The sequence below is a fragment of the Protopterus annectens genome, chromosome 1.part0, assembly GCF_019279795.1.
Source record: "Protopterus annectens isolate FY-2018-M chromosome 1.part0, PAN1.0, whole genome shotgun sequence".
Taxonomy (NCBI): Eukaryota; Metazoa; Chordata; order Ceratodontiformes; family Protopteridae; genus Protopterus; species Protopterus annectens.
Window position 1 is genome coordinate 1,219,467,188 of NC_056725.1, and position 26,676 is coordinate 1,219,493,863.

General features: G+C 39.3%; 1 protein-coding gene across 1 annotated transcript in view; it reads left to right on the forward strand.

Moving 5' to 3' along the window:
• The window catches only part of LOC122800655 (PC3-like endoprotease variant B), a 3,659,607-nt gene extending 3,647,878 nt beyond the window's left edge, over positions 1-11,729 (forward strand). The window contains exon 14 of the mRNA XM_044069972.1: positions 11,622-11,729. Within this exon, the coding sequence (XP_043925907.1) occupies positions 11,622-11,729 (108 nt within the window). The remainder of the gene's footprint in view (positions 1-11,621) is intronic.
• The last annotated feature ends 14,947 nt before the right edge of the window (positions 11,730-26,676 follow it).

A 26,676-nucleotide genomic window follows, 5' to 3' on the forward strand; every position in this document is an offset into this window, starting at 1 on the left:
GACCATGAGTAACCCTGTCAGCAGTGGGAGTTGACACACATAAAGTGAATGGGGTCTACTGCCAGAGACAGCCATTTTAGTCCCAACCTCTGAGGTGTTTCAGAAATGTACATGGTGGCTGAAGTGCAGCCTGTGGCAACTGCCAAGGCAGTTACTACTAAGCAGGTCAGAGAGCATATGTGTATAGCCTGGGGTTTACACAATGAGACTAGTCTCCTTTGTACCACTTGTTCTGACTTGTACTGACCCAGAAAAAATGCAGCAAAGCAGGCTGCCATGGCAGATGATGCATGGCTACCATCCCCTTCCCATGACCATGTCTGTCATATGGATAGGCCCTTGATATATTGCTTGATGCAACTAGATCATACATGCAACAACTGTGTCCTAGGTCTGGAGATCTCACACATTGCACATGGCACAATGCTGCTGGGAACAGAATAACTTGTATACAGATTGTATGTTATTAGTACAAAACCACAATCATAATAGTATAGGGCCAGCTTGGCTTTGTGGTGGAATGATTTTTGCCCTGACTGTGCCCAAGGGAACCATGCTTAATGTGTTTCTTATAAATAGCTACTATAGGCTTGATTCTACTTTTTCAGTTTTCCAAACCCTTAGCACCAACATCTGAATAACTTTCTTAAGCATGAAAAAAGAATCCTAGTAAATTAATTTTCATAGTTTGCTTTTAGCATTTGCACACATTATTACTCAAAACACCTTTCATATACCCAACTTTTATCACTATGCTAAGAAAATATTGTATAAACTTTATCACCACCTATCTGATTTCCTTTTTTATATTTGATTATTTAAGCTGTTTTCTGTACTGTTGTTTATATCATTTTATGTACTTATGCCTCTGTGTAAGTATATATTTTATATGTTGCAATTTTATCCATGCACATCTTTACTGTATTATATGTAATGTAACTTCTTGAGCTTTTATCCCCAGACCTCTATTGAAAAGAGACTCTTTTGTACTCAGTCAGTCATTCCCAGTAAAAAAAAAAATAGTTTGTAAATAAGTAAGTATATACCCTCTTGATCAGTTTTTTTCTTTTAGGTTCCCGTCTGGCTGAGAGTTTCCCCTTTTACTTTTGCATTTTTTCCTTCTGGATGTGCATGGACTCCTTTGTTATATGAAGATTGTTCTCTTCTGGTGCAATTCAGTTGTTGGTAGCTTCTGTATGAGGAGTGCAAGTGTGACATACAGCACATGTGAGATCGTTGGGCTTTGGTGTATTGGCTGAATGTCGGGCTGCCCTCGGCAGGAGTTCCCTGCTGTTAAGAATACTGCAACAGTGAAGAGAAGGATATCTATTGTTATGGCAAGATTTTACACAACTGCACTTTTCTTTAGGTTCTGCCTTGCCAGTCGAACCCACAAGTTTGTATTATTGCCTTCGGTGTGGTGGTCTCTCCTTATGAATGTAGAAGCACACCCTTGGGGGCACAGTTCAGCTCCTTTGCAGGGCCTCACTGACAAGCGTTTCATTACCAGGTGCTGTTAACAGATTGTTAATCTTAATGTTAGGCCCTCTTCTCTGATACCAAGTACCCATCTGCTATTGGGTGAGCTTGGCTCCACTTTGCTGGAGCTAGGGATTAGAAGGACTCTACCACCCCCCCCTCCAATATCTTTTCCCTGTTGTCTGTTGGGCAAGAGAGCCCAAGAAGGCTGAGACTCCTGTTTTTGAGGCAGGCACTGTAGTAAGACTTTCATTTTTTGTAGCTTCCTTTTCAGTGACCCTTTTTCTGGGGTTAATCTTGAGTGTACTCATACATTGTGTGTGCCCCCCCAGCTCATTTCCCCTCTACTTTCATGACAGTAATAACTAAGCCATGAATTGTGGAAGAAGGCTGTGGGCCCTTTGGTCATCTATCATCTATCACATAAAATCTGTTCTGAAGGATATGTGGTGTAAAAGTATCAGGATTCAACTGTCTTGTCTCTCTGTGTCTCCCCTTGAGAAGGAGGATCCCTCCTGACTTTAAGAAATATCCCCTGGGTGGATTCCATCGTGATCTTTTTGGTCCTGCATATGTCATAGACACCACAACTTTTTTTAACCTCCAGATGGGCAAGACATTTGAAGCTTTGGATAGTGATGGAAAGACTTGTTGTGTACCAGTTTGAGTCTTGTATATGTATTTTGCCTGTCCCATTTCACTTCATTTCTTGTTACTCTAGCTGTGGAAAAGCTGGCAGACTTTCCTGATTGATGGCTTGGGGTCTTTGGAAAATACCCTTATGACTGTATGATTGGGGGGGGTTTGTCGAACCTGATGAAATTTTGGTTATAGTGATGCTGTGGCCAAAGCATTGGACATGAGTGATGTAGCACATCAGCCACTTCTTAGGCATACGCTGACAGACTTTTGTAGGTGCCGCATTTTTGAGTTTTGATGTCTTTGAATTTGCTTCTCAGGATCTAGCCAAGGAGCTCCAGGAGAGGGAGTGGGTTTTAACCAGAGCTGAGTTGTCCTTAGGATGACCCACTCATTTTCTCCTCTTCACATAGTCTTACTCAGCCTCCTCATATAATATCCGGGGGGGCTGTTAAGCATCCAGAAGTGTTAGCTTCTCCAGCTTTCTCAAAATATGGGGGTGGGACAGTTAAGCATGAGGTAGTGTTAACTTCTCCAACTTTGTGCACAAACACTGCTGCTGTGTTTTTGACCACCCTGCATGAGCTATATCAGAAAAACTATTTTCTGAATTTGACTCTGCTTTCAGAGTCATTTCAATAGATAGTGTATCATTGATTTGGTATTAAGGGCTGTACTCAGAGGTTGTAGTGCCTGCAGCTTCTTTGGTGAGAGGTAATGGGTTTTGTTATTGCCTCCTTTTTGTTTTGAAGGGGTTAGAAGGGTTCTATCAAATACTGGAACTCAGATTTCATAAAGCACATGTAATTAATCAAATTTTGGGTAATGATTCTTTAGTTGATGATGCTTCTGCTGCCTCATAATGACTATAATGTGCAGCCAGATATGATGGATGCCTTCTGACACATTACTGTTTGCATCCTCACAGGAGGTTCTTTCAGGTCAATCTGGTTTGGCTTCACCTTTGGTTCTTACTGTTGTCATTTGGTTTCTTTTTTTGCACACAGTATTGCAGGTACTAAGGTGCTAGCCACTGTGGTGGGAGTTTTGCAGGAGACTGACCATCTTAGCTCACTGTATCCTAGTGTTCTTTTCAAGTTCTTTTTAAGGCTCTGGCTCTCCAAGGTAGTTTTTTTTTCCCCGTTGGGTCTGACCATGATTCATTGCCCTGGGTGTTGCCATAAACTTGGAGGAGCCATCTTTTTGTTGCAGCACAGAGGACTGCTTTTACTGAAGTGGTGTTTGTCAGTTTTCAGTGCAACTCATTATTTCCCATGAATAGGACTCAAGAAACCATAAATTAGGAGCTTGGCATGATGCAGCACTTGGTTGTAGGCATTTTAAATGATTTTTAAGTGTTTTGGGCCTCAGGATTGCCATTATCTTTACAATACTGTTCATGCTGTTGTGGATGAATGTGTGGAGTGCATGGCTGCAAAGTTGTCATATCCTCATAGGCTTTTTTGTTATAACACTTTCATTACATCTTTATTTGTATCAAGGGAAAACTTGCATTTATATGACAGTAAACAAACCATATTGACAAGTTCACATTTACAAACATTGTACATCACATATATTTTTATACATCATATAGTAAAAGGGCCCATCTCTATACCGGAAGAATGCAAAGTTCCTGTAATCACGGATGCACAGGTAAAAACCACTCTCCAAAGCCAAGAACACAGCATTTATGGGACCTGACAACATCCTAGGCTGTGTTCTACATGAACCACAGAACGAACTGGCACCCCACCTAAGTACCATGTTCAATCATAGCCTCACTTCAGGCTTTGTGCCCACTGAATGGCACACAGTGACGGTTATCCCACTCCACAAAGGGGGATCCACCACGAACCCTGGGAACTACTGCCCCATTAGCCTGACGAGCCTGGTCTGCAAGGCTATAGAACATATCATCATGGAACTTATAAACAAAGACATTGGTAATCTCCAAATTCTGGACCCCACCAGGTTCGTGTTTGTAAAAGGCAGATCATGTCTCCTAAACCTGATAGTCTTCTTTGAAGCAGTCACCAAAGCCATAGATGAGGGTAAGGTGGTTCACACAGCCTATCTAGATCTAGCCAAAGCTTTTGACACCATCCCCCACTATGGAATTATAGATAAATTCACTAAACTAGGTATAAATCCCTACATCACAAGATGGGTTGCCAGCTGGCTCACTGACAGAACCCACTCTGTGAAAGTAGCAGACTCCAATTCCGACTTCAGACCAGTGACAAGTGGAGTACCACAGAGTTCAGTCCTGGGTCCTCTCCTGTTTGGTATCTACTTCTCTGAAGTACAGGCTAACATAGAAGGTCTTTGACTAATGAAGATCGCAGATGACTGCAAACTAGGAGCCATAATCAAAACTCCTAACAATGTGGACATCCTACAAAAGGGCCTCAGTGAGACAGATGCCTGGTGTCAAAGCCATGGCCTCAAGCTCAATGCCAAACAGTGCATTGTCATCACTTTTGGTAAAAACTCTGTACCCATGAACTACCATAGAGGCAGTAGTCTACTTAACACCAAAAGTGTGATGAGACCTTGGGACACAGGTGGACAGTAGTCTCTCCTTTGATAATCACTTTGCCACAGTAGTCAGGAAATCCTTCTACGTGGCACACCTTATCACAAAAGGTTTCTCATCCAGGAAAAAAGAGGTCATTGTTCCCCTCTACTCGTCACTCATTAGACCCATTATAGAGTAAAATGCCCCTTTTGGTATGTACCTTACAAGACATCTACAACAACTGGAAAGGCCACAGAAATACCTCACAAAGAGAATTACTGGCCTCAAACAGATGCCCTACGCAGACCATCTCAAAAAACTCCAGCTTTACTCCATCCTACTCAGAGGCGATCGCTGCCTAACATACAAAGCTATGTCAAACCCAGAACTGTTGGACATGCTCCACTTAAAGAAATTCCAATCCCTCCAAGCTACACACTCTAGGGACCTATACCTTGTCACCACAATAAACAGAACATGCTGGAGGGATAGATTCCTGTCCTAGAGACTTCCCATACTCTGGAACAAACTACCAATCTATATCAAACAAAGCTCCTTATTAGCACTCTTCAAGAAAAGTCTTGATGATTGGATGGGAAATAGGAAATTCACCCCGGGGATCACTTCTGTGGCTCTGCTCGACAGGGGCACAGGAAAATAATTTTCTTGGGTGGCGAAAGCCAGGGTACCTTTTTGGCTAGGCTTATATAGGCCCTAGGGCCAATACCGTAGTACCTATCTATGAACCTATGAACCTATGAATAAATAACTAACCTGGTGCTGGAAGATGCAGCAGGGGAGTCATAGGAGTTAAAAGCTGATGTCAGCTGACTGATGCCAGGAGGAAGCTGGTAGCATGCTGCCTCAGATACATTGTATGGGGGGGAACTCGAGAAATGCACTTCTTTGAAACAGAATTTCAGTGGCGTAAATAAGTCATAGCCATGAGAGCTTGTACTTGAGATGACCATTTAACATGCACTAGTTCACTGGGTCTGACCCTGTAGTATATAACAAGGCAATACCATATGCAACCTGCTTACTAAATAATAGGGGGATGGATATTAAGTGCAGCAAAACACAAAAAAAAAAAAAAAATTCAGACTTTTGCCACATGATACCACAATAGATAGAACTCCCCTTCCACTCCCCAAGTCATCTGATGTCAGGATGTAGGGCAAGAACAAGCTTCATAGGTTCATAGGTAAGTTCATAGGTAAGTACTAGGCTATCAGCCCTAGGGCCCATACAAGCATAGCCAAAAAATGTATCCTGGCTTTCGCCATCCAAGAAAATTATTTTCCTGTGCCCCTGTCGAGCAGAGCCACAGAAGTGATCCCTGGGATGAATTTCCCATTTCCCATCCAATCATCAAGATTTTTCTTGAAGAGTGCTAATGAGGAGCTCTGTTTGACATAGATAGGTAGTCTGTTCCAGAGTATGGGAAGTCTCTGGGACAGGAATCTATCCCTCCAGCATGTTCTGTTTATTGTAGTGACAAGGTTTAGGTCCCTAGAGCGTGTAGCTCGGAGGGATTGGGATTTCTTTAAGTGGAGCATGTCCAACAGCTCTGGGTTTGACATAGCTTTGTATATTAGGCAGAGATCACCCCTGAGTAGGCGATATGCGATGGAATAAAGCTGTAGTTTTTTGAGACGGTCTGCATAGGGCATCTGCTTGAGGCCAGTAATCCTCTTTGTGAGGTATATCTGTGGTCTTTCCAATTGTTGTAGATGTCCTGTGAGGTAAATACCAAAAGGGACGTTGTACTCTATAATGGGTCTAATGAGTGATGAGTAGAGGGGAACAATGACCTCTTTTTTTCTGGATGAGAATCCTTTTGTGATGAGATGAGCCACGTAGAAGGATTTCCTGACCACTGTGGCGATGTGATTATCAAAGGAGACACTACTGTCCACCTGTGTCCCAAGGTCTCTTATCACATTTTCAGCATTAAGTAGACTACCAGTTATGTGGTAGTTCATGGGTACAGAGTTTTTTCCAAAGGGGATGACAATACACTTTTTGACATTGAGCTTCAGGCCATGGCTTTGACACCAGGTATCTGTCTCAGTGAGGGAGGCCCTTTTGTAGTTTGTCCACATCGTTAGGAGTTTCGATTATGGCTCCTAGTTTGCAGTCATCTGCAAACTTTGTTAGCCAAAGACATTCTGTGTTGGCCTGCACTTTAGAGAAGTAGATACCAAACAGGAGAGGACCATGTGGTACTCCACTTGTCACTGGTCTGATGTCGGATTTGGAATCCACTACTTTCACAGTGTGGGTTCTGTCCGTGAGCCAGTTGGCAACCCATCTTGTGACATAGGGATTTATACCTAGTTTAGTGAGCTTATCTATAATTCCAGAGTGGGGGATGGTATCGAAAGCCTTGGCGAGATCTAGATAAGCTGTGTGAACCATTTTACCCTCATCTATGGCTTTGGTGACTGCTTCAAAAAGGTCAATCAGGTTTAGGAGACATGATCTGCCTTTTACAAATCCAAACTGGGTAGGGTCCAGAGTTTGGAGATTACCAATGTCTTTGTTTATGAGTTCCACAATGATACGTTCCATTGCCTTGCAGACCAGGCTCGTCAGGCTAATGGGGCGGTAGTTCCCGGGGTCCGTTGTGGCTCCTCCTTTGTGGAGTGGGATAACCGTTGCGGTGCACCATTCAGTGTGTACAAAGCCTGAGGTGAGGCTATGATTGAACATGGTACTTAGGTAGGGTGCCAGTTCATTCTGTAGTTCATGTAGAACGTAGCCTGGGATATTGTCAGGTCCCATGGATGCTGTCTTCTTGGCTTTAGAGAGTGTGTTTTTTTTATCTGTGCAGCCGTGATTATAGGAACTTTGCATTCTTCCGGTATAGAGATGGACCCTCTAGGGGGTGAGAGGGGGGTAAAGTTAGCACTGAACCTATCTGCTATTATGTTGGCAATATCAGTTGGTTCTGTATATTTAGTGCCATTGTGCTGTAACTCAGAGCAGATCTGAGTGTTCCCATATAGATTCTTGACATAGCTATAGAATGCTTTGTGGTTGTCTTTAGAGTCAGTGGCAATTTTGTTTTCGTAACTAGCTTTGGAGGATTTTATGAGGGATCTCAGCTTCTTACTGAGGTTGACCAGGGAGTTCCTCCAGTCATGGGATTTTACTCTTTTTTGCAACAGTTTCTTTCTTCTGTTGTAGAGTTTATTTATCGCAGAGGACCACCAGATTGGCTTCCTTTTTTCGGAGGATAACATCTTGGTACTATTAGGGATAGCATGATCCATGCACTCATGTAAGTGCTTATAAAGTGCATTTGTGTAGGATTCGGCAGTCATACCTCTATTGTCTGTCTGCATGGGTGTCATGAAGTTTGCCACTTCTGTCTTAAGAAGTGTGAAGTTGGCTTTGGAGAAGTTTTTTACGATGGTTTCCCTAATTGGGGGTGGGGGTGGGATGTGGATGTCTAGGCTGATTAGCTCGTGGTCGGATCTGACCAACGAGGAATTGACCTCTGGTGTGGAACACCGGTCTCCCATGTTGGTAATGACCAGGTCTAGGATATTGCTGCCCCTGGTGGGGGTGTGAATAAGTTGATCCAAGGCATTGGAATTTATGAATTCTAGAAAACCTTGAGCAAAAGAGTTGGTATATGAGTAGTTTTCCCAGTTAATAGTGGGGTAGTTGAAATCGCCCATTATTAGGGTGTTGGGTTGTACCCTAATACTTTCCAGTGTATCAAGAAATGAGGAGTGTGAATCCTGGGGCATGGTGGGGGGTCTGTAGCAAGCCACAATTTGGATTGCGGTCTTGCCCAGAGTTAGTTGGACTTGGATAATCTTGGATGCATTATGCTGTGCAACTAGCCTGGAGGTGTGGATATCCTTAATGAATATGGACACGCCTCCGCCTTTAGTGCTTCATTCTGGGTTAGGTGGCCGAAAGGTGTGGTATGAATTGTAGCCTGGTAATGTAGGGGTGCTCTCTGGAGCTTTGAACCAGGTCTCTGTCACTGCACAGATGTCAATGTTCTCCATTTTAAGGAGTGCCTCGAGTGAGTGCATTTTGAGGTTTAGACTTCTAGCACTGAGTAGCATTACCCTCAGATTTTGCTTGCTTGTACCTGTTACGGTGGTGAATTTGTCATTTGAGCCTTGCCTAAAAAAGGCACTATAGGGGTGGCAAGAGCCTTAGCCAGTATCCAGAATCCTAACGGCGACAGGTGCAGGCCATCTCTGGCAAAGCATCGTGGTCTGTCGATCATGTCATCCCAGGCAGACAAATACTGGATCCCCTTAGAATGACAGTACTGTGGTATCATTCTGGGTGATGGCAGGATGCTACTCAGGGTTAGGGTCATACCTGCCTGGGATACAAGATCAGAGAGCTCCTCCATGTCTCTTTTCATTTAGTCCAGGGAGGTACGTCTCAGGTCATTCACACCAACATGGACAATGACAGTGTCATATTTGTACTTATTGTGGAGTGACCTGAGTGCATGCGTTATGTGGCAGATCCTGGCACCTGACAGGCAGCTGACAGTAACTTTCTCCTTGTTTAGTCTAGTGATCGGAACATCAGTGTGCCTGACTATAGAGTCACCGCTTCCAAATGCAGATTGGATTTGATGGTCATAAAGGGATTTATTGATTTAACATTTGTTGAGTCTGGTAGAGTACTGATCACAAATGATCAGTTTCATTCTCAGTCAGGGGAGTGGGAGGTGAAACTGGAGTACAAATCAGTAATGAGTAATAAACAGCATACAATAAAATGCAAACCAGTATCAGTAATGAGTAACAGACAACACACAGTGAAATGCAAAACAGTAGTTGTCGAATAAGTCCTGTTACATGAATGTTCATAACATTTGTGGTTAGGCATTCACTGAAAGTTTATTTTGGGGACATTTGGTTACACAGTTGTAATTTTACTAGAGTAAACATTTTTTGGGATACTTTGAAATGTATTTGTTTGCATGGGGAGAATACACCGTGAATGTCACATAAATATTAGACATGAACATGTTATAATACGTCAGAGACTGTTAACATGGTAAGTGAACACAAAACCTTTGATAGTGTGTACTGTTTGTTTGTGATCAATTGATCAACACTGAATGTAATCACTTGAAAGTCACCTGTGTCATGTAATGGCAGACAAACTCACATAAGAATGAGAAGAGAAGTGTCACAGTTTTATTACCTTCTATTTCCTCTCCAGGTTAGTGTGATCTCGGAATGTGTACATAAATCTATAGCTATATTTATATACATGTATATATATATATATATATATATATATATATTGATATTGATATATATATATATATATTTATATATATATATATATATATATATATATATATATATATATATATATATATATATATATATATATATATATATATATATATATAAATATGTGTGTGTGTGTGTGTGTGTGTATACATAGTCTGGGAGAACAGGAGCTTGCTCCCACATCTGGGGTACACCCATGAAAAAAAAAGTAAAAAAAAATATATACCTAAATATGTGCATTTTTCTGTTTTGTAGCTTTGGGATTCCAGAACAGCATATTCTAAGTTAAGGTTGCTTATTCAAATAATGCTTACTTTTTGAAGACCAGATTAATTTTATTAGTGTTTTAGGTACATTTCAATCATGAAATACTAAGAAAACATATTTTGAGGTCTTGTAAGCAACTATGCTGAATCAGAATATCCAGCTTGTGTATATATATATATAAATATATATATATATATATATATATATATATATATATATATATATATATATATATGTACATATATATATATATATATATATATATATAAATAGAGAGAGAGATGCATATATGTCACCAGATTTTTCTGATCTGCACAGTTTTGGTAACTGGGATATTATTTGTCTTCACTACTTTTGAATATATGTTCTGCTTTATAGACAACTGATTGCATGCTGCTGTAATGTTACCTGGGACAAGTGAATATTACTGAATGCGCTTCCCTGTTTGACCTGTTATATAGATTCTTGAATACTTCTATGGTGATACTAGAGTGCACTTATTGGTGCTTCCTTTGTTGAGAAAACATAAATAAATGGCTGTGCAAAACATTAAGTCTCATTTTCTGGTACAGCAATAGATTCTTTGTGGAGCAGTAATGATCTTATTGTCTTTTTATTGATTTTTTTGTATGTGTGTGTGTGTGTGTACAAAAATGTCAGACTCAAGGTCTATATTTCTTCTAATAATGTTCACATGCTGTTTCCTAAAGCCAGATTCTGGTGGTATGCAGCTTTATATTGCTTAGCAAAAAGTTTTGACATCAAGATCATTGATTTACGCTGTCCACTTATGTTTTTTTAGATCTGCTCTCATTTTACAGCTTTCACGTCTGTTTACAGCATTCTGCTTTCAGCAGTGATTGCCTGTTATAAATAGTCATGTTTTGCTAGGGAGCAATTTCAATGACCTTTTGTGAGTTTGTACACTAAGTGTTATGTTGTAAATAAGGAAGAAAAAAATGTGGTATTACAAATAGATTAACAACTATTCCAAATGAAAACTAAGAAGCATATCTGTTGAGCTAATGTATTATGCTAAAATAAAGTGGTAAGGGATGTAACAAGCAGAACCAGATCAAAAAACAGTATTTTCTGTTTTTCTCAAACGGCATCCTAGCTGTTTTGCTTTGGATAAAGAGGATAAAGGCACTGATGACTAATTGTCACCATGCAATCTGTTTAAGTTGACTAATTACTATGCAAATGTCTTGAAGAGACATTGTCTTTATATGGCCTAAGTGTTTTCCTAGCTGTGTAACATCTTTAGTAATTGCTTATTATCTTGGGATTTTTTTTTCAATTGCTAGCAAGTGGATTTTCCCCCTGTTGTAATGTATAGTTCTATTTCTGATAGAGATTAATGTGTGTGGCTTTGCAGGAAACTGCCTCATTGATTCAGTTGCCTCTGTATTTGTCTTTTTCAGGTGACTTCCAGCAACACAGATGATGGCTGTGTAACCCACTTCACAGGAACATCAAGTGCTGCTCCCATGGCAGCCGGAGTGCTGGCTCTGGTGTTGGAAGCAAAGTAGGTTTAATCATTCCCAGAAATGTATACTGATCTAATACCAAACATCTGTCAGTGACTTTACTTTGAAACATCCATTGCTTAAAATAGTTTTATTCTGAAATTTCAGATGGATTTAACTTTTCTAACAGGACATGTTTACAGTCTTTTGCTGTGGTATTTCAAACAATGTACAAACCTGATATCTTTCTGCAGTGTAACCATTAAGACTGCATGTGTAATGAAATATTATATTTTTATATGCTGCTGCTGTGCTGGGAATTTAATTTGACATGAAATGGTATATAGTCTGCATTTTGCATAGTGAATATAACAGAACAAAAAGTCATTAAATAGTTTTACTGCTAATAGTTTGATTTTCTCCCAATCTATCCTGTAAAGTAACGTATGCAGGTAGAGAATGGATATTTAAAAACATCACCTGAATGGTGCAAATGGTCATTTATGGTGTTACCACATCAATATAAGGCTCATAAAACATAGTAGCATAATAAAGTAAAAAGGACAAAAGTGCATGTTTGAAGTGAAATCTTAATTAAATGTTTTTGAAAGAGTGAACCAGAGAACAGAAGAGATAATGCTGTGAATACAATAAAGTTGATAGGGTAGTCGTAAAAAATGTCCTGACAGAGTCAAGGTGATGGCCATTTTTAGTTGCCCTGTTATCCATCACCCCTCTCAGCTAGGCATACTCCATCATATGCAACAGCCTCATGAATTTATGCATCAAGCTGTGCAGCCGGTCGTGCCGAGGGCCCCAGTGACAAGTGAAATTGCTGTGCGCCTCATTTAGTTGTTTATTGCGCTGGAGTGAGTGTTGCAGCTGTCATCCAGAGATGGGATGATAGTGCTCGTTAATAGACGAGACAGGCAAGTAATGATGGAGGCCACAGCGAGAGATGCTCATCTGCCATTGGGCTCTGAAATATGAGCAGCCACAAAGTTTGATGCTAAAAGTAGCCTTGCTCATGTACTAGGAACAAGAGCTTCATTCTCTTTTAGCTGTTGTACTGGAACAATCCAAGGTTCTGTTTACTTCTTCCACATTCTTAAATTCTTCTGCTGGCTGCATGGTTAACTTTATACAGAGTTTAACTGTGTATGCTTTCTACTAAAGTGTTTTTGGAGTGACAGTATTGAAAACTTTGTAACAGGCAATAAGTTACGTTTAGCCATTTCCAAAAAACTGTAACTGAATCTTTGTATATGTTAAATAGCTGTGGTGACATCTGATTAAATTCACTGCTGCACGCTTTAGCACAGACAGACACACACACACACACACACACACACACACACACACACACACACACACACACACACACACACACACACACACACACACACAAATACACACTCACTCCATAATTAAATAGTGTATGAGATTTTAGATATCACAGAATTACATTATTTGCTCCACCCAAAACAAGAAATGACTTAGGATGTGTAGAGTAACATCAATATTCATTACAAATAAATGATTTTAACATTGTACAGATCTAGTGCTAAGCGACTGCTGGCATATTGTAAATATTTCCCAAACTCTAGTATGTATTCAGATTACATACAGATCATACAAATAGAATTTCAGTAAACAAGTGTGTATGTGAATATGTACATATATATATTATATGATAATATTATAGATTTACGTATGCATGTATATAGGTGTATGTCAAAATATCGAAAAAGAAAACATATTTTATGCAGGGGTTGGGCAAGCTCCACTGTGCCCAACACCCCTTGCAACCCCTGCTAATTATATATACCAACTCCCAGATCGCACTACAGTCTGGAAAAGAGCAAATTCCCCAATCCCATCTTTACTGTAATCTCAGTAAAAATACACTTCCTGCAGTGCTCTTCTACATTTGATGTTTCACAGCAGCAACATTTTTGTCTTGATATTTTGCATTTTAACATTCAGAAAGGTTGATCTTTCCAACTATATATATAGATGTATATAGATACACACAAGCATGCATGGGCGTGTATACACACACACACACACACACACACACACACACACACACACACACACACACACACGTGTGTGTGTGTGTGTGTGTGTGTGTACGTGTGAACATATTTTAGATTGTATTAAGTATATTAGTCATTTTGCATATTTATTGAGAGCAGAAATTCATAGCACAGAATTGATTTTGTAGAAAAATACCGACCTGCCTCTGTACAGCTGGAAACAAAAAATCATCCTTATTTAATTGCACAGCTATTTTCCTGTTCTTTCTTTCCCTTTTCAGTTCTTCAGTCATGTTTCCCCCTAGCAATCTCTAATGAGAATCAACTGTATTCATCATCTGCTCTGTGTAGGGATAAATATTTCTTAACATTATCTCACATCATGTTCCACTTGAGTAACCCACACGCGCGACTTCAACCTGGTCTATGACATCAATTGGACTTGTTGGCAGGACAGATTTGTGTCCCAGAGACTCCCCCACCTGTGGAATAGACTCTCTCTCTACGTCAAGCAGGGTACCTCATTATCCCTTTTTAAGCGCAACCTGGATAACTGGATGGGAAACAGAAAATACACCCCTGGGATTCCACCTGAGTCCCTGCTGGACAGAGGCTTTGGATGCTGACTTGTCTAAACATGGGCTAAACTCTTGGCTAGGCTTATAATGGCCTCAGCGTCAATAGCCTAGTAACTTCCTATGATCCTATTATCCTATTACCTTGTGGTCTCTTATTCATGCTGTTTTCCTTTAAACATATCACTTCTGAGAAAGAACACAATTCCAGTACTTTGTATGCTTTAAAGTTAAGTATATGTCTTGTTCCTACATACCTATTTGAGTAAATCCACATACACATGCAAATACAAGTCTGTGTATGTGTGCATGTTTATATGTACATATACAATACTGCAGTCTACAAATGTTTAGCCAGACACTGAGCTCCAAAGTACAAAATAAAAATTGGAAGATGCAGATTAAAACTAAAAAAGTAAAGTTTATTCTGACAAAAGAAATATGTATTACTGAAACACATTGTGTTTATAGTGTGATGACACTTTGTCAGTTTAAGGTTTCATATAAAGCAAGTATAGATAGACAGGAGGCAATCAGGGATGTTCTTATCATGCAGTGAGGCAGAGCTGTGGCTGAGTCACACAAGAAGGCATAGATGATTTGCCAGTGTAGCCCTTTACATGCCTTTCCCTAGGACAGTATGGACTCTGGGGGGTGGGGGGCAGACTGTTTGGAGAAAACACTCAGCAACAGCAGTAGCGTGATACTTCAACAAGAAGAATTGATCTCCTAACCAGTCCTAAAAGTGGGCCCCAGTTACTGTAGGGATGGCTAAGTGGGTTTTGTAGGCCCTGAGAGCAGCAGATGGTCAGTGGGCAAAAATGTGACAGAAAAAAAATTCAGTCATGGCAATGCCTGCAGAACAGATAAAAAGCCTGTCATATGTGCATTTACCAATCTGCAAATACAAGGAGGTATGGGGCATTGAACCTATGAACCTCTCTGTAAATATTATTTGCATCATTCACTTTGTTTGTAGGGTGAGAGCTCACTGAACTCAGTGACCATGTAGGCGTGCTATCATTTGTCATACTCCCAGCATACCTACAACCTGCAGTATGGCTCCACTGTTATACATGCATTTCAGACTGCTGGCCTCTCCATCATATAATGCTTTCAATAGAAGTACCAGTATACAGAGAACGCACAGTGAGCTCAGGGATTGTCCATTCATTTAAATGAGCCATGCCATTGTAAAATGACTATATCCAATGTCATTATTAACCCTGTTCTCATTTTTGAATCACATGTATGGCTTCAGGATTCCTCATTAGTTAATGTGACTGTATGGGGTTACTGATGGAATAGTGCTATACCCTAAGGGCAATTACTTTTGAAATCCCTCAGTTTGTGAATTATGTGAGGATTACACAGACTAAATGGCCATCACATACATGCAGCTAGGTGCATGTATGATAGCTAAGTGGGGATTTAATCAAGCATATCAGGGTGTTTAAAGTCATTATCGTTTTTTAACACTGTCACCAGTCTTGTCAGTTTTACCCAGTTTAACAGCTTCAGATGTAGAAGGTTGAAGTGCCATATATTGGGAAACTGCAAACTCTGTAATAGAATCAAGATAACATAACACATGTACAGCACCTATAGAGTCCTGCCTTGGTATGTCTGAAAACAGGAAGTACATTCTACAGATGCTTTCTATTTCCAGGGCAGGTTTGCATATTAGTATCTTGCACATAATATGATGATCTAGCAGAATCACAATATTCTAACAGTAGATTGCACTGGAGCTCCTAACAGTAGATTGCACTGAAACTTCGTAATCCAAACCAGCATTCCCACATGTAGCCAGGCTTTCGCTGATAATTCCCTCAACACTTGGCATTTTGTCAAGGATATTTTCTGTGTTTGCAGTCTTGTCTAAAACAGTTTTTTGCCATGTTTTTACTTCCTGGTGGCTGCAATTTTGACTTAAGATGCTAGTTCATAAGTACATATGATAGTGAAGATCCCCCAGATTCTGATGCACTGTGTCTGTATTGGAAACTTGCTTTTCATTCTCTGCTGATGCAAAATCATCACCTTTGTAGTAGATGTTTCATGGTTTGAGCAATTCCTTCAACTTGCTCAGTGAACTGAAGATACCTCAGACTTAAGATAGCGTTTGATTTGTCACTGTCTGGCAAAATTATGAAACTCCTGCATAAACTCAGAACCATTGCATGATGAACTTTTTTCTAGTATTTCATTCCTTAAGACATGGATTTCATGATAGTATTCAATGGCTTACTGTTAATATAATGAAAATATACTATTGCACGGAATTTTGAGTAATAGCCACACAAATCAGAAACTGTAATTTTTTTGTATTGGAAGAAATCTACTCCTAGTAGGCCAAGGTAACAAAAGGAATATCAGAATATCGAAATATGTACTTTGACTTCATTATGGCATTCGTGGACAAGTGACGTATTTCACATTTCTTTTAACTGCTCTGTCCGCAGTAATATTTGATTAGTATATGACATTGCACACTTTTTCTATGCTTTTTAGTTATGTCAGAGTGTGACTTGCATACTTTTGATAACATACTTTCATGCTACTGGGTAGGAATATATACCTTCTGTCCTTGCAAACATGTCTGCTCACTATGATCTCATGAGTGGAAGCAGCAGTTTCATCCTATGACTGCATCCTGTAATAATGACATGTTTAGGCATGAAGGTCTAAGTCATATGTAGTGTAAGCTTTTAACCAATGTGATTTTTCTACTGCCTGTAGTAACTGAAAAAGAATCCACAACATTTCCAGTTTTTTTCCCAATAGATACTTGTGACAATTAATCTGGTATGATCTCGTCAAGCTATAAGAAAGTCCTTGAGTTTACATGGTTAGCTCTGCATTTAAAATCCATGTTTCTATAAAGACAACAACATTCTCTACAGATGTGTTGAAGCTGTGTGCAAGGATTCTTGGAAAATGCTTTGAAGTTATCTGTTGTCTTAATCTATTGTAATGTTCTTGCCTATAAGCACAGTCATGACATTTCTAGAAGACAAAAGCTGTAGGAAGCATTTAATTTTATTTATATATTGATAATATCTCCAAGTTTCTGTTATTGCCCTGTATGCAGAAGCTGTAGAACCAAGAAAAACCCCACAAACAAACAAAAATTGCCTTGTTAAGTGCCCTTAATTTTTCTTTCCTCTCCATACACTGTGGCATTTACCCAATGTCTTTTATACCTATTCCCCATTAGCTTATTCCTTCTCCCCTTCGGTGAAAGTCTAGCATTACTAGACAAAGTGGCATTCCTCTGTTCCAGGGCTGGCATAACAATTACGATGTTACCTCACAGATACAAAGTGAAGGGTTTGATTCTCACCTTTGAGTGAAACTGGCTAGGCTTTAAATGGCCCACAAATGTAGATAGCCTGGTACTTATCTTGTTTATCTGTTCTGTTCTGTTTCTGGTGAGCCTTAGCAGCTCATTTATTTCTCAACAGGTGAAAACTATACTGTGGTCACTGGGTCAGTCTGCACATCCCATGGATGTCCCAACTCTTGCCCCTTGGGCAGTTTGTAGGCTTTTGGTGCTACTTAGAGAAAGACATGTTGTGCCATCATCTCACATGTGTCCCTGGTAAAACAGCACACTGTCACTGGAACTGGGGTGTGCTAGGCGTCTTCTTCTAGAAGGGGGCACCAATCCACTGTTACTTTTCCTTAATGCAGTGACCTAAACCACCCTCCTTTCCTAAGAATGGGTGAGACTGTAACTGACTGCACTTTCTCATCCTCCCCTTTCTGGTTCCACCACTACCTTTGCTGCTTATCCAATCACAGTTGACTGGGCCGTAGTTAGGACTTTATGCATGTATGCCATAGGGTCAAGCTGGATGTTAAGTGTTCTTGTCTTTCTTGAATGATATTGTAATGTTACCTATGTTTAGCACCTCGAAAAGGAACACTCCAGATGAGGCAAAACAACAGAGCCAAAAACATTAATGTAAATCACGGCCAAACCACATATAAGACAAAAGGTAAATACACTTCCACATGAATGCGCCTAAAACAACTGCATTTTCATCTTCTCCTCACAGCAGTCTCTGGCAAAGTCTGACTGAACACTCTTTTCCTCTTTATTAAAGGCCTGTGTTTAGTACAACTACGAATAGGTAAATAATGGCCCCAAAATGATTTTGCCCTCCAAGTAATATAAGTAGTATAGCATATTATGAAGTATAATACATAGCTATTCCACATAAAACCTTAAACTCAAGCCCGCTAGTCCTAATGGTATACTGATGTTTTAACAAAATGCAGCTGACCCAGGGAAAGGAGCACATAGCAACACTTTCTTCGACCTAGAGCACAAATAGAAAGAAGTGGAGGGGATTAACATCAAAACTCCAGTTCTGTTTTAGTAATTGTCAGTTGCATCAGCCATGGTAGTCATTTATTTATATTTGCTTGTCTCCTCTTATCAGTTAGAAATGCATCCTTGGCTGTATAAACTTTGGTCACAAGCAGTAACAGAAGTTATTCATAGTACCTAAGCTTTGGAGAGTTCTCACCAAGTAGTTATCTCATAGTCCTGATCCAATGTCTGTGTAGTACTATCAGGACCAAAACTAAAAAGTCCTTCCATCAGATCAAACATTTACAGTGTACACGTACTATTAGTCCCAAATGTTTCCAGTGCCCATTTGCTATTAGTCTTTGTATATTATTTGTTAATAATTGGCCTTGCCTTGACTGGTCCTGCCTCACTTAGAGTCAGCTATGAAACTACAATTCATCATTTAACCAACATTTTATAATTCTTTCTTTCCATCAGCTCTTATTTATTTATTTATTTATTTTACATTTGTTGACCGGGATAGTCCGACTGAATTCATGTCCTTTTTCAGCGGACGCCCGGGGAGAAAAGCTTCATACATATATACATACATACATGCATACAAAACTATTTATATATACATGTATATCATGTTATACAGTTTCCAGTGCAGTTTTACATACATTAAAGGGTTAAAAACATTGTTCAGTCACATAAAGTTAATACAGAGCTGTTAAAATCATAACTTAACATTAAGATACAGTTTCATTGTGGCAAGAAGTCCTCTTTAGGCACGCAGTTGTGGGGGAAGAAGTTAGTCAGGAATAGAGCAAGGACATAGCCATCATGTTCTAAGGTACTGTATAAGACTTTTCTTGAATTGAGACAGCAAGAGTTCTGAAGTTAGGTCACCAGGAAGTGAATTCCATGATTTGCCAACAGACTTGGCAAACATGGATTCCCAGCTGAGTTGTTAGTTTTGAAAGTGTGAACTAAGGTTTTGTTGGCTGATCTAAGTGTCTTGAGGTTATGGTAGGGGGTGAAGAGGTTATTAAGTACAGCCGTATTTTCGGATTGGTAGAGAATCTTATGGGCAGCTGCTAGTTGGTTGACCTGAAGTAGGTTAGGTAACTCAAGCCACCCTAGAAGATTAAAGGTAAGACAGTGGTGTGTTCTGTAAATTGTATCAGTGGCAAATCTAGCAATGTGATTATAGCAGCTTGAGATTTTGTCAGGTCAGTTTTACTCAAGTTTGTGAATAAGGGGGAGGCATAGAGGAGGGTGCAGAGTAAGTGTGTACGGGCAATAACAGTCCTAGCTAGGGGAGTTAGGAAGGGTTTAATCTTGCATAGGGAGCCAATTTTTTTTTTGACTGCTTTAATTGTATGGTTAATATGCAAATCAAACTGAAGGTTATTATCAACTATTACATCTAGTAGCTTGTTAGAGGAGATCTAGAGAAATATTGGTACCGTTGTTAGATTTTATGGTAAAGGTTGATATGGTGGACTTATGAGTTGGGGAGAACAGCAGCAGTTTAGTTTTGTTTGGATTTAATTAAAGACATTGATTAAGGAGCCAAGTTGCAACTGTATAAAAAGCATTTTGGGATAAAGTCTGTAGCTCTGTTGGGGAATGGCCGAGCATATAAGAGTCAAGTCATCCGCATATTGAATACAGGTTGCATTAGGGGTGATCTTGTGCAGGTCATTAATAAATATAGAAAATACGAGGGGTCCTAAAATGGAGTCCTGGGGGACTCCAAAGGTTATAGGTGGAAGGGTGGATAGGTAGTCCTTCCATAGGACTGCCTGTTGTCTACCACTCAGGTAAGATTTGAACCATTTGATAGCCTGGGTGTCTAGGGAAATGGATTCTAGTATTTGTATATGTAGGTGCTGGTTTACCATGTCGAAGGCCTTGGAAAGATCTAGAAAGAGGGCTGAGGAAAGTTTATTATTGTTTTGGTTTTGATTTATGACGTTAGAGAAGGAAAGGAGGGCAGTGGTGGTACTATGGTGTGGCATAAAACCATGTTGAGAGTTTGTTAGAAGATTGTTCATGATAAGATAGTTCAGAAGTTGTTTATGGATGCAGTTCTCCATAATTTTGGCTAGTGGTGATAGAATGGCTATGGGTCTGTAATTAGAGAGTTCAGTGGAGATACACCCTTTATGGAGTGGGATTATATGGGAGATCTTCCAGATGGAGGGAATGAAGGATTCAGATATAGTTTGATTGATCGGGATAGAGATCGGGTAAGCTACAGCATCAGCTGCTTTTTGTAAATACTCAGCTGGGAGGAGATCTGCAGATAAGTTAGTAGGTTTTAGTTTCTTAATTAGTATTTGGATAAATGATGTGGAGACTGGTTGAAAGTTAAACTTGGGTTGGGAACTGGGTATAGTAATAATAGGGTTTGGGCAACTGAGGGATAATTGACTTGCTAGATTTTTGGATAGTTTCAGTGAAAAAGCTGTTAAAGGTACTGGCAACCTCTGCTGGAGTTTTTTGATTAGTAGTTAAGGGGGTAGGGGGTGGTGGATTATCCTGGGTGGAGAAGTTTATTTATGCCTTCCCAAAATGTTTGGAGTTTGTTTTGGTGTTTCTGTTGTAGGTGGCAATAATAGTTTTTTTTTTTTGTCAGTAATAACCGATTTTTTGTATCATTCCTTAGCTGTCTGTATCTAACTTGATCTGTAGGGGATTCTGTGGTCCACCAGGATGCCCAAACCTTGTTTCTAAGTGAGATTTTTTGTCTGGTTTCAACCGAAAGTCATGGGGCAGCTTTTGTTTTAGTTCTAATAGAGTGTGCTGGTGCGTGAGTATCAAGATTGGCTAGGAATTTGGTATTAAAGTATTTTACAGCTTCTTCTAGTGGGAGGTATTTTAGTAAGGACCAATTACACTGTTTGAGTTCATGTTGGAAATTAGTAGGGTTAAAGTTTTTATTGTTCCTAATTGTTTTATAAGTGGGTTGGTTGGGGATATCAGCCTTTTGCCTAATTATATAGGTTAAAAAGTGATCACTTATATCATCAGGTAGTGTTCCAGCTTTGTACATGTGGGGATGGCTGATAATTAATATTCAGTCTAGGGTACTTTATTGTTGGGTTTACTTACCCTAGTGGGAGAGGTTATAACCTGAGTGAATCTATATAGGTTTACATTATGTATAGGGGGGTTCTGGGGAACAAGTGTTCCAGTCTATGTTCAAGTCACCAAGAACAATGGTTTCTTGGGGGTAGTTACTTGATAGCCAGCATAGTAAATCTTCCAGAATTTTTATGTTATTTCCTGGGGGAATGTAGACGCACACGATATTTATACATTTGTTTTTATTAATATGCAGCTTTGTGATAATTATTTCAGCCTTTTTAACTTCTGATGACTGTGGAGCATCATTGGTCATCTCTAGCATGGTTTTATATAGTACAGCTACCCCTCCAACCTTCCTGGTGGTACAGTCTAGCCTTAATATATTGTAACCTGGTAGTATAACTTGATTGTCTGAAGTTGATGGTTTTAGCCAAGTTTCAGTTAGACATAGAATATCTGGGGAAAGGTAGTCTAGGAGGGCATGAAGGTGTTGAATCTTATTATTTAGGCTCCTAATGTTTAAATGGCAGACCAGGAGTGAGTTATTTGAGTTAGTTGTTTAAAGTTTGTAGGTTAAAGGGAGGGGTAGTATTAGAGCTAGAGCCATTGGGTGTGAATGGGCCAGGGTTTGGGTGGATGTCACCATCCATTGTGAGGTTCCATTGTAATTTAATGGTCAGCTTCAGGAATTTAATAATTAGGTTTTGGTATTTTTTGGTTTTAAGATTGATGTACCTTGATCTAATAGGTAGATGGTGTTGACTGTGTGAGGAGTTAGGTATGAGGGAATTTTTCAAGTAATCTAACTTATTAGGTACTATCAGTTTGTTTGTATGGCCTCTAGGGTAATGGAAGCCATGATACTCCTGATGTTCATAGACAGTAAGTATATACAGGATAAGCATCAGAGGTATTAGGTAGTATGTCAACATTAATTTGGGTAATGCGAGCAGCAGTGCCATTGTATAGTTATGGACTGGTGCTCAGGTTATTAAAAGAAGATAAGTGAAACTGGGTAAGTAAGGGAGTGTCTTATTGAAGTCTCAACTATTGCTGATTGGTTCTAATGAGTGGGGGTGTGGTGATTTACTATAAATTTAGCAAGTCTAGGGGTGTGTGGGATTTGGGGGCAGGGTGGGATGCAGAGAGAGCCCGAGCCCAGCGAGGGTGAGCGGAGTGGGGCTAAACCAGACCACAAGGTTCTTAGGGTCTGCATGCCCTTCGCAAATACAATTGAAAATTATAGTACTTTTCTTTGCCAGTTTTCCTTTTCCTCAGATTTTGGCCTTTAGAATGGGGTTCATTTGGCTGTCAGCTTACTTCACAATCTTGGACCCACTTAGTTGAAAAACGCTATGCATTTTAAGCTGATTTTTAGCTAGATTTAGTAGTTTTAGGGGGAGCAGAGGTAGAATTAGAGACAAGTATTCCTACCTTCTGTTTAAAAACACTGAGCATTTTAATAACTTACTTTCTATGTAAAGCACAAAGCGTTTTAAGTGAGGTATCAGCTATTTTATGTAGTTTTTTTGGAGCTAGCAGGGATAGGAATAGGGCCAGGAGTTTGTATAAATTTAGTTTTGAGTATGCCAAATGGTGATGTTAGATAACATTAAGGCTTGTACATGGATCTTGTACAGATCTTATAGCTAGACATGTGGCTTAAGCAGACTAGACTACATTTGTGACCTAATAGCCCATCCTCGACTACCACTATTATCGTATAGTCTCTGTCTTTCATTCTTTCCAAAATTATAGGTCTATGCACATATTTTAAACTTATGAAAATTTTTCCTCAGAGGCTCCTATGGGATTGCTAGAAACTGTAAAACCATAGGGAAATTTAATATCTGAATTATTTGTATTGTGAGTACCAAATCAAGCACAATTTTATTTACTTTATTAAGGAATACCTGGTTGCAGGAAAAACTTATTTGTATGTCATTTTAATAGTTTTCTGGATGGTGGAAGTCAGGGTAATCTGACAGTATTAAATAGAGTTCCCACATAGAAGATAATGGTGTCTCTTTCTGACTCCTGATTAGGAACAAAAGTCAGTGATACTGTCTTCATCCTAGCTGAGTTAATATGCAGAAATGTTACTAAATAGTCTGTTACATCGAAAAAGGATCAACAAGTCTCATTCTGAACTTGTTAATTACACCATTATATCATTGGCAAAGAGTGATAATGTGGCCTATTTTCCTGCATATAGATGGCCCCTGTGATCCAATAATTCAAAAATCTGGGCAGTGGCTCTATATAAAAAGGCAGCAAAACTACACTAGCAGACAGTTTTGTCTTGTGTCATGCCTCAGTTTAAAGGAAAACAAAAGTAAAAACCTTAACAGTGGGATCCACCCAAGAAAAAAAAAACTCCATACCTACAAGATGAAGAGAGATGGCAAACAGAATTAATCCAGCTTTGAAAACAGGACCTCACAGCCCACACTACTCAATGTTTTTTTCGGTATCTATCCGTGCCTCTACATCATATCTCAACATCATTCTTCACCCTGTTCAGACTATCCTGCCTCCTTCCCTTAAGTTTTTATTTATATGAAAATATGTATTGAATCCCAAATATTTTTCTAAATGGAGACTCTGAGTCCCCCAACTGTATAATCAAATGAGAGCTGAAAGTGTGACTGACAGTGTCTCCATTACAAATATCAGAGGCACGGCCTTTAAATTTTAAAGCTCTATTATCCTGGAGAAGGAACTCTACCACATTAACCAAACTTGTGGAAGATCCTGTGTAGTCTGAGGTCCAGAAGAGCAGCATACATCTCCATAATCAAGTTCTAGTACCTGCAAATAACAAGAAACCATCATATAATGCTATACTGTTACCCAGCATCTGCCTCATTTGTAATTATGAAACTACTTGGGTTGTACATCATCACAGATTCTATCTGTTGATAGTCCCATTGACTTTCAAGCACAGCATACCATCCTTGTGTGTTTAGTAGTGTGCTAGAGAGTTGGTTGCATTTTTGATTGCTCAAACATTACAGTTATGTAGAAAGAATATGCTGATATCCTGCAAAAATATAAGTATTACTCTTCCTTATTTACCTGCTGATAAGGTTAGTGACAAAGCTAAGTGCTCTGCTCTGTCACTTGCTGTAGTGGTTTAGGTAGACAACCATGCCATTCAGAAGTGACTTTGTGAGATGTCCAACCAAAACCCTCTCCCTACCATCACCAACTTAAGTTTTATAGTACCATCAGATGAAAGTCCAGTAGTATTTGATTACTGAACTAAAGTTAAGAAAAAATATAATTTCGGTTTCATATTCCCTAAATATCACTGCATCCAGCCATTTTGTTTTGCTATGCAGTACTAATCCTAAACATTTTCTTCTGACTATACCTGAAAATCTTGTTCAGTCCTTGGAATAAAGGACTTTGCGCTTTTAATAAACTGCAAATGTAACTTAATATTGTTTAAAAAAATTTCCTACTACTGCTTTTAAAATGACATGTTAAACCAACCTTCACTAGTGAACACTGGCTATCCAGCTGTCCTGGTAAAGTTTTCAGATATACTAACTGGCGGGTGTACAATCTGGCAGGGTCTAATACTTTACAAAATAAAAAATATTCAATATTTTGGGACATGACTCATCATCATGGATCCTTAATCTCTTTTCTTCACTAACTGTTACAGTATGAAGGTGAATGTGTTTACCCCTGGGGATGCAGATTAATCTTTGCTCCTAAAGGGCAAAAAGGAAAACTGAAAGTAGGGTTTACATTGGTAGCAAACTCTACTTCTTTGAGCATTTTACCAAATGGCCTTAACTTACAATTACTCAAGATTCTGAACCCAGACTTTTAACATGACTTCAGAGTTAACTAATTCATACTCTTAAATTTACCCCTGGCTTAACTGATCTCCCTTCTTGAGAAAGGTGGTAAAGTCAGCTGTTGGTTATTGACAAAGCATAGATGGTCATTAGACTAAAACAACCTTACAATTCTTATGAATCCTGTAAGGTCTCCAGGATATAAACTATGGGACTGTGAATGAAGAATGCTGCCTGGGAGGATCTTTAACACTGATTTTACAATGTTACCATCAAAACCTGAATTCAACATTAACCACTACACCCAGTCATGGTCAAAAGGTGCCCTAGGCAGGATCTGCCCCCACCCCCTGCCTCCCACACAGCAGCTCCTGGCAGACCCCTCCCCAGGCCATCCCAGTGTCCCATTGGCTATTTCTACCCAAATACCACAAACACTGTTCAAACCTGTCGGTGTATGTCATCCTTTCTTCTTTACTTCTACAATGATGAGAGATATTTAAATCTTTTATTTCAGATTTTATGGCACAGACACTGATAGACATTTGTTAAACAAAACACAAAGTCTCACAATGAAAACAGACTTAGCATGAACAGAAAACGTCTTTGCCCCTGAAACTCACATTCATTGAAACAGAATTGAAAAATTCAAAGAAAATGCATTTGGCCAGTGGCAGATTGAGTTTAACTTTGAGCTGTTTTCAAACCATTTTTAGAACCATGCATACATGCATGTGTTCTTTAATGCTCCATCCTGATTGCATTAAATTATATTTCTTGCATAACACTGCACCACTTGCTAGAGTGTGTTTTATATTTGTAAGTTTGAACAATTTTCCGGTAAGCAATGAAACAAAACGTATAAACCAATAATGAAAAAACTATCCATTACAGAATAATTCAACCACAAAAGGCCACTCAAACTTTTGTCATTACAATCCATGATATCAGTCACTATACACAATATTTGCAGAAGTAAAAGTTATCTGCATAATTCCACATGAAAGAGATCTATGACTAATGAAGAGGTTGCTGTTGACAGACACCTTTACATTTCAGTGTTTCATGTTCAAAGTCAGTGCCTGTTGCCCTTGAAGAATAAATTGCCCATATTACATTTAAAAAAAATGCTAATCTGAGAGTATTGCAAAAGGGAATGGTTGTCAAACTGGCAGCAGATTT